This window comes from Cygnus olor, chromosome 16, assembly GCF_009769625.2.
Source record: "Cygnus olor isolate bCygOlo1 chromosome 16, bCygOlo1.pri.v2, whole genome shotgun sequence".
Lineage (NCBI taxonomy): Eukaryota > Metazoa > Chordata > Aves > Anseriformes > Anatidae > Cygnus > Cygnus olor.
In genome coordinates, this window is record NC_049184.1 from 14,938,761 (window position 1) to 14,948,765 (window position 10,005).

The 10,005-nt window shown below is 49.7% G+C and overlaps 1 protein-coding gene across 1 annotated transcript; it reads left to right on the forward strand.

Moving 5' to 3' along the window:
- The first annotated feature begins 166 nt into the window (after positions 1 to 166).
- NSFL1C (NSFL1 cofactor) lies at positions 167 to 7,276 on the forward strand. The gene is made up of 9 exons (XM_040576179.1): positions 167 to 364; positions 842 to 939; positions 1,918 to 1,992; positions 3,153 to 3,318; positions 3,682 to 3,774; positions 4,454 to 4,563; positions 5,017 to 5,154; positions 5,686 to 5,850; positions 6,884 to 7,276. Exons 1-9 carry the CDS (start codon positions 263 to 265, stop codon positions 7,044 to 7,046), a joined length of 1,110 nt encoding a protein of 369 aa, XP_040432113.1. The 5' UTR covers positions 167 to 262; the 3' UTR covers positions 7,047 to 7,276.
- Positions 7,277 to 10,005: the final 2,729 nt, after the last annotated feature.

Genomic DNA, 10,005 nt, shown 5'->3' on the forward strand with positions numbered 1-10,005 from the left:
GTCAGGACGGCTCAGCTCGGCACGGCATCGCTCAGCAGAGCTCGGCTCGGCTCGGCTCGGCACAACGCGGCGCGGGGAAGCAGAGCTCGGCACGGCTCAGCACGGCTCGGCTCGGCTCGGCTCGGCGCTCCGCCGGTCCGCCGGGGGGTGCTGTTGTCGGGGCGGGGCGCTCGGCTTCGTTTCCCAGCCGGAGGGCTTTGCGAACCGGGCCGGGCCGGGCCGGGCCGCGCCGTGCCGGGGCGGGTCCCGGCAGCGCGGTAAGATGGCGGCCAGGGAGGAGGCGCTGCGGGAGTTCGTGGCCGTGACGGGCGCCGAGGAGGAGCGGGCCCGGTTCTTCCTCGAGTCGGCCGGCTGGGATCTGCAGGTAGCCCCGGCGGCTCGCGGGGCTCGGGCTTCGCCTCACGCCGAGCCCCGGGCCCGCAGAGGCGGCGGGCCGCGGCCCGGTCACCTCGGGGCTCGCTGAAGGGTCCCCGCTGAAGGGAGGGCTCGGCCGCCGCTCCCCGACCCCCTTGTGGCTTCCCAGCCTCTCTCCCCGCCCCCCCCCTCGGCCCCACGGAGCCCCGGTCCGCACCCATGGGTGCCGCGAGGCCGCTGTTTCGGGACAGGAACGTGCCATGGTGGTGGCTGCCCTCACGTTAACAAAGCCAAACGGGAGCTGGCTTTGCCAGGACTTCCAAAGGCACAAATCCCATAAAACGGCTTTAGTGTCGATGTCCCTCAAGAGATCCAACGTGACAGAAGCTTCGGCTGTGTTGTGTGTGTGTGTGTGTGTGTGTGTTTGAGGTACCGCTCTGGAAGGGTTGCTGTCATCCTGGAAAACTCCCGTGGTGTTTCTCTGCAGATCGCGCTCGCCAGTTTCTACGAGGACGGGGGCGATGAGGACATCCTGACTCTTCCCCAGCCGACACCCAGCTCCGTATCCAGAGGCACTGCAGCCAGGTGAGGGGAGAGCTTCAGCTCAGACTGATGTGTTTACCAAGGCCTCGTAAGCCTCACAGTGAACATTAATCCCATCAAAACCCATGCTCTGTCTAAAGCACGGGTGCTAGCTGTTTATTCAGAAAATCTGCAGTGCTTTTAGATTTGGTTCAGTTTATATGACTCTAGAAATTGTGAAAATATCCACATTTGTACATCACAAGCACAGGTATTATTCCACAACTGATGTATAGACCAGTTAGAATAATTCGCTTCATTGCTCAGGAAAACCTTGATTTGTGTTTTGAGGTTAGAAGACAATCAGGCAGTTGGTAACACTTGCATTTAAGCAGGTTGTATATCCACAGGAAAAATACACTCTAATTTTGTGTTGTACCTTATCTAACCAGGTTAAGCATTTTATAAAATAAGTTAAATAATTTGTCCTTACCAAATTCCTGAGCTAGGAATTCTCAGACTGAATTTCTCAGCCTCTCAGGGGAACGCTACTTTTAAAGAGAAGGAGTTGCTGACTGTATTGTGGAGACGAAGCGCTCTTATTTCAGACTTTGACTAAATTCCATATTGCCGAAGAACCATTATTTCGCTTTCGACCGCAGGAGCATTGTTGGAGGCTGGCCTTTATTGGGGCCCAGCAGAGCAACCTGTGTTTGTACAGGTTTGGAAATGACTGCTCTCTGAAGGAGGCAACCAAATCCATTACGTGACAAGGAAGATGACAGAGGAGTTACCTCATCTGCTGGGCCTGCAGCCACCTTCCGAGCCTCCTCCAGTGCGCTCGCTGTTGTTTTCGGTTGCTGTGATTGGTACAGATGCCCAAGAACTTTGTTCACCACTCGGTTACACCAGCGCTGACCTGTGATCTCATTCAGACCTTAAAAGTAGAGCAGAGTCAACCTAACGTGCTGTGTTCACCAGTTTTTGCGCACGTGGTTGAGCTGTGTCATGAGGCTGACGTACTTTGATTGACTTTTGCAGTGACCATCGAGTAACATCGTTTAGAGACCTTGTTCATGCACAGGAGGATGATGACGAAGAGGAAGAGGGACAGCGGTAAGTTTTTGGTTAAAGAATTAAAACCCTGCCTTTTTCTGATGGCTTGCTGCATGCATACAGATTCTTTCTCAAAAGCAGACTTAAGCAGATACGTCGTTCCTGTGCAGAAAAATCTCAGGTCTGACACAAAGTTTGATCAGTGCAAATTCTGCATGTAAGCACCTGCTCAGTATTGCTGTATAAACACCTGTTTTCATTTCTGACTTGTGCTGTTGAGAGAAAGTCTGAGGTAGGATGTGGGAGCCCTTGGTTAAGAATGGGGAAAAGCCCAAATCATCCTTTGTGTCCCTGGAGAACAGAAATGTGGGAATAATGCAGGGACTGTTTTTTTTTTTTGTTGTTTGCCTGTGTTGCTTTGAAGTGCTGCTTAAGGAGAACGTAATGGAATGTGGAGGTGGAAAGGAAAAATATAGGTCCCTTTTTTCAGTGGGGACATGGCCCCCTGAGCAGAGAAATCTTCCCCTGTGTCAGCTGCAAGTAGTTGAAAACACTTAAGGTTAACAGGCAAGGTAAATTGAATGGAACTAACGTAACTAAAAGTGGCTCGGTATAGGTAGGCCACCTGGTCTTCTGCACTCAGCTGTGAGCTCTGTATGTGTTGAAAGCCAGCTGGAATCTAATCAACCCAATCTTCCAGAAGTGTTTAATTGCACTTCGCTGAGTGTGCATTTATTGCTTTCTGCTCAGTCCTGTCCTGTGTGCGCTGAACTTTCAGCACAGAATTAATGTATGCCTTCCCTCAAAATACCAGTTATTTCTTCAGTGAGTAAGGCCGTTTCCTGTAGTCATTGCCTGCCTTCTTCCATCTGAGAGGTCGGAGACTTGCTAAAAGTCTTGTGTGAAGTTAGCAGCCTAGCTGGTACTAGCACTGGGAAGAGCTTTGTCAGTCTAGACTGTATCTCTTTCTAGGTCTGAGAGTTATCATTTCATTACTGCTGATCCGTGGATAACTTTACAGTATCCTGTGGCGCAGAGACTTTTTTTATTTACATCAGTTACTGTAAGTGGCAGATACACTGGTCATAACTAATATTTGTAGATTCAAACTGTTTCTCTAAGCTGTACAAAAGTGAGCAGCTAAGTCCTGGTATAAAACCGCTGTCTCCTGGAGAAGCAGTGGTCCAGTCTTACCCAGCAGCGGTGTGCTTTCTGTCAAGGTTTTATGCTGGTGGCTCAGAGAGAAGTGGACAGCAGATCGTCGGTCCTCCGAGGAAGAAGAGTCCCAACGAGCTGGTGGAAGATCTCTTCAAAGGAGCGAAGGAGCACGGTGCTGTGGCAGTTGATCGGACAGCCAAAAGCAGCGGCGAGACTAGCAAGCCTAAAGTGAGGAGTGATGAGTTTCTTTTTTCCCCTCTTTCAGTTGTTTTTTATTGTAATCATCTGTGTGTGGCTCCCACCGTGACAGCTGTTGGGTACTGTGGAGTCCTGAAACTCACTAAAAAGAACAGTGAAGTCTGGACTCTGCTGTTAGTGCAGCTCTAGTTTGTGTGTCACAGTGGCAAGAAAAGTCACTTTGTTGAGCCATATTTACTGACTCTTCCAAGCCGGTCGCTGTGCCCCCAGGATAGCAGATGTTGCTGCTACCCTGAAGCCCTCCCCGTTCCCTCAGAATGGTGTTGGGGAAAGAGAAGCGAGCTGTACTGGGTCTGTGTCACCCTGTAACCTCTTTGCCTGTCTCTCTTACAGCCTTTTGCAGGGGGAGGATATCGCCTTGGGGCTACTCCAGAGGAAGAGTCTGCCTACGTGGCAGGAGAGAGGAGACAGAGCTCTGTTCAGGATGTGAGTAGCTCTCTGTTCTGTTTTGTAGATGTCACCGGGGGGATTTCTCTGCTATAGCTACAAAGCTCGCGAGCCAAAGGATTATAAAGCTTGACAGTAATTCAGGAGGATGGTAAACCCCACTTCTTGTGGGATTTCTGATTGGGGAAAAAAATAGCCGATACTTGAGACTTGGGTAAGCAGTTTTCTGGTGAACTTCTGGTTAAGAATTTGAGTGTTCTTTAGAAGGATGGGGATCTTTTCTCAGCCTCTGTAGTGTGATTATATGGATTGTGAAAAGTACTGTGCAAAGAGCACTGTACAGTAAAGCTGCTTTATTCATTGAAGAGGTGCAGAGCTAACAGCATCAGTACGAGATCCTCCTGTGCTTGGTTTGTGAGCAAATATCCTTGGTGAGAGCTTGGTTTGGGCTCCTCGCCTAACACGTGTTTGGCTCTTCAGCCATATTCATCAAAAAAGGGGTCTGTGTTGTCACCTTCTAGGAACTGATGCGTGACCAATACATAGCCAGTGCTTCAGGTTTTTTCCTCGCTGCTGAACATAAATGATCAAGACGAACCTTGCTGGAATGTTTTCTGCAGCTTGAAATTCCCTGCCAGTCAGCAGCTTCTCTCTTTGTGTCCGGTTATTCTGAGTAAGACATTTAGTGAGGCTGACTATTGTTTGGGGACTGCTGCAGGTGCATGTTGTGCTGAAGCTCTGGAAAAGTGGATTCAGTCTGGACAGCGGAGAACTGAGGAGCTACCAGGATCCATCCAATGCCCAGTTTCTTGACGATATCCGCAGAGGGTAAGTAGCAAGAGGGCAGTGAAAGAATAGCTGTGTTTTGAAACACGGGTGTTTGTGGAATCCAGGTTGCTGAATCGATGGTGCGTTTGTCCTGAGCTTTCTTACAAGGGCTAGATTCTTAATGTGTAAACTAAGGGAGGGCGGACTTGAAGATCTACTTTAAATGAATTGGGAAGTGGCGCTGGTTTGTATGGAGCCTTGAGGTTTTGAAGTGAATGAACAGACTTTCATATTTGGGCTGAGATTTGCTGATATGTTGTGTCACTCCTAGTAAGGGCCAGGGAAAAGTAATCTTTAGCTTGTGTCTGTCAGTGGGGAGGCGTGCACCTGCTTTGTTAGTTAGCAGGAGCACACAGTAATTCCTGAAATTCCTGTGGCTGTATTGGGTTCTGTGGCAGGTGCTGTCCCTGACTTGCTTTTTCAGGACGGTTCTATTGGACACTGTCATTGCAGGGAAGTCCCAGCAGAGCTGCGCAGGTTAGCACGAGGTGGACAAGTGAACCTGGATATGGAGGATCACCGTGATGAGGAGTACGTGAAACCTAAAAGTGTCTTCAAAGCTTTTACTGGAGAAGGACAAAAGCTGGGCAGGTGAGAAAACAGCAGCACTGCTTTGCTCTGTGTGTGTGTGTGATGTGAGAAAGTCACTTCAGATTTTTTGTGGGGTGGGCCTACTGACTCCTCTTTCTGAAGAGAGGAGGCACTCAGTGCCTGTGGTATGTGAGGTGCTCACCTAAAAGAGAAAATGGAGCTTGGCAGTGTGTACTGTGGGCTCGCTCTTTCAGTGGCAGGAGGCAGTTCTCCAGTTTGGAACCAGTACGGCATGTCATGTGGAAGCAGGGCGTGCTGGTTATAATGGTGCTGTTCCTGTGTGGCTGTGCAGAACCAAGATGTGGTGCTATGAGAGGTGATGGTAGGGGTGAAGTTACAGCCAGGTGCCCGCTGACTTGCCAGCGAGCTCGCTGACTTCTGAATTCTCATTTCCAACTTACACTGGCATCTTTTAGGAGCCCTGGTAGTTGGGCCCAGCGGGCGATAAGCTCACTGCCTGATTCCTGGCACCCTGCAGCCAGGTGAGCGGTTTGGTTTTTAACAGCTCTCTTTGTGTCTTCCTGTTCTCAGCACTGCACCTCAGGTGTTGGGCACCAGCTCGCCAGCCCAGCAGGCAGAGAATGAAGCCAAAGCCAGTTCTGCCATCACTATTGATGAGTCGGAGCCCGTCACCAACATCCAAATCCGGCTCGCTGATGGTGGGCGACTGGTCCAGAAATTTAATCATAATCACAGGTACAAAGGCAACAGGAAACACAGGTTACTAACTGGGAAGGCCTGAATGACACTGCGAACTGTGCACAGATGGAGCAGATGTTAGAATCCTGACTAGCCTGCTAAAGGGAGCTCTGGGGACCCTTCTGTATAGGTGAATAGGAATAAAATTATTGTGGGGTTTTAAGGCAGATATTGACTGTCGGAAGGATAGGATTTGCTTTCCAAATAGTGATGGGTTGTAGCCAATGATGCTGTGTCTGGAAACTTCAGTACTAACAGCAGAACTTTTGTTAATGTCAGCTATAAGAAAAACTAAAACTGAAACTATTCAAAGGACATTAGAATCTATCAGATAATTAGGAATTGTTTTGTTACTGTGACTGTCAGTTCATACTTCTGCTGGGCTTTCCCCAGTATTGACTGTAGCACAGAGGCGTGCTCTTAAACAGTTTGGTTCGCTTGGACAAGCTGGCTTATATACCCTACTGATTCGCTAGAGTTCCATCTTAAAGTCCTCACCTACCTGATCTTGGGGAACGTGGCTATTTGTCCATACTTGTTCTTCTTATCTCCGTAAGAGAATCAAGTACACTTCAGAAAGTTACAAAAACCTTCCTCTGGGATCAGGTGCAGGAAATAGATCCAGTGTCACTGTTGTGACTGCTCTTGGGAGCTGAAATCATCTAGGTTATGCTGTGTGTGGTAGGCACAGCTGTTTATAGCAGCTTAGCATCAAGCAATTTATTAATCTGTTCATCTTGAGGGGCTCGAACCCTTCAGTTTCAAAACCGCAGAAGCTGGGCAGTGTAAAAGAACACTTTGCTGAGATCCTTTAACCTGTAAAGCAGCTTATTTCATTAAACAGGAGCCTATAGAGAAGTATCGTAAATCATAGAATTGCCTGGCTGTGGTCTCTATTGTTACCTGGAAAGCAAGTGCCACGAGTGCAGGGTCGCAGACTCTGGAAAGGGTGAATTTAGGCTTTTGTTGTGCAATTCTCCGGGATGCTCAATAACAGGATTGCCCTTGTGTGTTTGATCCCTTTGGACAGGATCCGTGACATCCGGCTCTTCATAGTCGATGCCCGGCCAGCAATGGCTGCGACCAGCTTCGTCCTGATGACCACCTTCCCAAATAAAGAGCTGACTGATGAGAACCAAACCCTGAAGGAAGCCAACCTGCTCAACGCTGTCATTGTTCAGCGGTTAACATAAAGGAACCCACCTCTCGCCACACGCCTGCTTGCAGTGCGCATGCGTCGTCTCGTCCTGTGCGTGCACCTGCACTGTGCAAACGCAGGCTCACATCTACTCATAGCTCTGGGTTCTTAGGTCTTGGTTGGACTCTTTTCTCTTTAGTTGCGTTTCCCATTTGTTTTTGTTTTTTTTTGGTGATGATCAGTGGACTTTAAAATAAATAAATGAAACGAACCCGTTTGAAAGGAGCTGCAGCCTATTGTGCCACAAATTCTCCCAGGAGAGTTGAGTTACCTTTGTGGGTTGCATTTCTGTGCTCTTTAGAGGGGAGGAAGGTACAGGGAGCGGTTTCCTTCCATGCCAATCAACTGCTCATCACAATCTGTTTCTCTCCTCCAGGGACTGCTGCAAAGTACTCCCTTTATTTTTGCACATTAAATATAAACTATACAGGAATGGGTGATCTTATTGGCAGGATGATGGTTACGCTGCTGTAAAAAAAAAAAAAATCATTGTGGGAGAAATGTTTGTGAAACAGTTATTGCTCAACGTGGAGAAAGTTCTGCATGTGTGCAGGTGCAAAGGTTAGCACCAGGTTATTCCTGGCCTTTTCTGGAGAGGAAGTCCTGACTTTCCTTTCCTCAGCAGAACTCTTAGGGGTGTTCACTGCAGCACCCACCTGCTCTGCCTGCACTTCCTCCAGCAGTCCAGACTGACTGCAGTTTTAATTTGCTGTATTGCATTTCTTTGAGAAGTCCAACTTGCTGCTGATTTTTTTTTTTGTATTTCAGAGAAGGCACAAAGCTGAATCAGCTTCAAGTGACTGAAAGTACAAGGCAAACAGTCCGTCTTACTGGAAAGCAAATTTTATCCTAAGATGAATTATCATTGTGTTGGAAACAGTTCAGGTGAAAAGCTCAAGGCTGTGGTACCCTTTGATTTATTTCTTTTCATCTGCTGAGGACCACATAGCTGAACACCTGGAATTTTCCAGCTTTAGTCTGTCCACTGGTTGTGTTTTGGGCTCAGGTCTCCATTTTTTTCTTTTCTTTGAACAGAATCCTGCGGGTCAATTCATTGCTCTTAGACTTGAGGGGCTGGTAGCTCTGGCATAGACAGCATCACACGTGCGAGTTGCCATCTAGCGTCATGCCACGGCGCTCTTCACCGATCCAAAACATGCTTACTGTCCTAGCCCCAGGCTTTGGAGCCGAGCTTGAGAGCTGAGCTGAACCATAGGTATCCAGACGTCAGCCGACTGGGAGCTGCGCTGACACCAGCGGTATCGTATGAAAGGGGCTGGATTGCAGCCGCGCAAAGTGTTACAGCATGCAGTCCCTCCTGGCTTAGTCACCCTGGAGCCCTGCGGCTCCATCCCCTTCATGCTCTGAACTTCCAGGTCCTCGCCTTGGAGCGAGCAGAGGACAAACTGGGTACGTGCAGTCTGGGGGAGGGCCAGCGGGTTGGGCGGGTTCAGCACGAGAAACTCGCTTGGCTGGATGTATTAATGCAAAACTACAGGAGTAGGTACCAGACCTTAGCAAGGGCATTTTTATAGCAGTTTCTCAACTGAGAGTTGAATTAACTTACATTTTTCATTACCAAGTGGATATATAATGTGCGAAACAGCATATTTGTAAATTGTGAAAATGATCATTAAAGCCCGCAAAATAGGAAAACGTCGTTTGACCCTTTCTAATAACGGCTACCATCTGTTCTCGTATTTTGGATGATGTGTATGCTGACGTCTACTCTTACTGCTTTAGGTTGCCCTGCTAGCAGGCTTCCCAGTGCTGAGATGTCTTCAGTTAAATGAGATAAAAAGTCTGGGCAGCGCTTCTAAAGGTCTTTTCCGACGGGTGAACTCGGGGTTTGCCCACCTCCATCACTTGGCGCTCTGTGTTATGACCACTCAGCCATCTGTGTGAACCAGCACAAGAGAATTCAGGGTGTTTCCCTCACAGCTAAATATAGTCGTAATTGCCTAGTGGCAAGACACTCATCTTTAATTGCTTGTCGTCAGAGTTGTCCTGATCCCCATGAGGGCCGTTCTGGGGACATGGGTCAACGCCTTCGAGTCCTGGACGCGGTGCGCCCCTAGAGCCAGGAGGGAAGTGAGTACGAATCGCTCGACTCCTGTTTCTGCCTCCGTTAGCTGGTGCCATCGGAGGGCTGGGGTGGTGGCAAGCTGGCCTTTGGGGTCTTGGGCTGGACGAGCTGGTCGTGTTGGCGCCCCTGAATTAAAGGGGGGTTGGCAGCCGGGCAGCAGCTCAGGTCCCACCGAGGATTTCGTCGCGTGGCTTCTGCTCCACGCTGGGGAGGTTCACGGCCAGGTTTCCTCTCGCTTCTCTCTGCCAGCGGGCTAAAGCTGTAAATTCCGAGGGACTGCAGGCTGTCAGCCGCTTCTCTGCCTAGAAAAGCGAATTTCACCCCCGGAGCCGGAGGGTGGCAGTGCTGCAGAGAAGCCGCTCTTCCCCGGCACGGCTCCTGCTGAGAACCTGCGAGCACCCCGCTGCCTGCGGGGTTAGGGTTAGGGTTCAGCCCCTGGTGCTCCTGGGCCCCCATGAGTCTGGTGGGGATGCTGCTGCCGCCGCCTTCCTCTGGTTCTTGGGTTTTGTTTTGGCAAGTAATGAGCCGCCCTTATCTGCTGGCGAGCAGGGCCAGCTTTGTCCGGCCGCAGGGCTATCTGAAGCACGCCCCAGCGGACGCCGAAGTGGTGGTATCAGCAACCACGATAGGGCTATCCGCTCCCAGAGCGGTCTGAGAGCCTGTGGAAATAGCAGGAAGTATCGTGCGTGGACCCTGCTGCGTTAAACGGGCTCCTAGGAATGTGTTTCAGTACAAAATAAGCTCTAAAGGAAAAAGACAGCTGGGCTTCTCAATGGGGAAGAGATGCGAGAAGAGGAAAAAAGGGGACGGTGGAACAGGACGCCCTGGTTTTGTGAAGAAGGGCATGAGCAGGGTCAGTTGTCGCTTC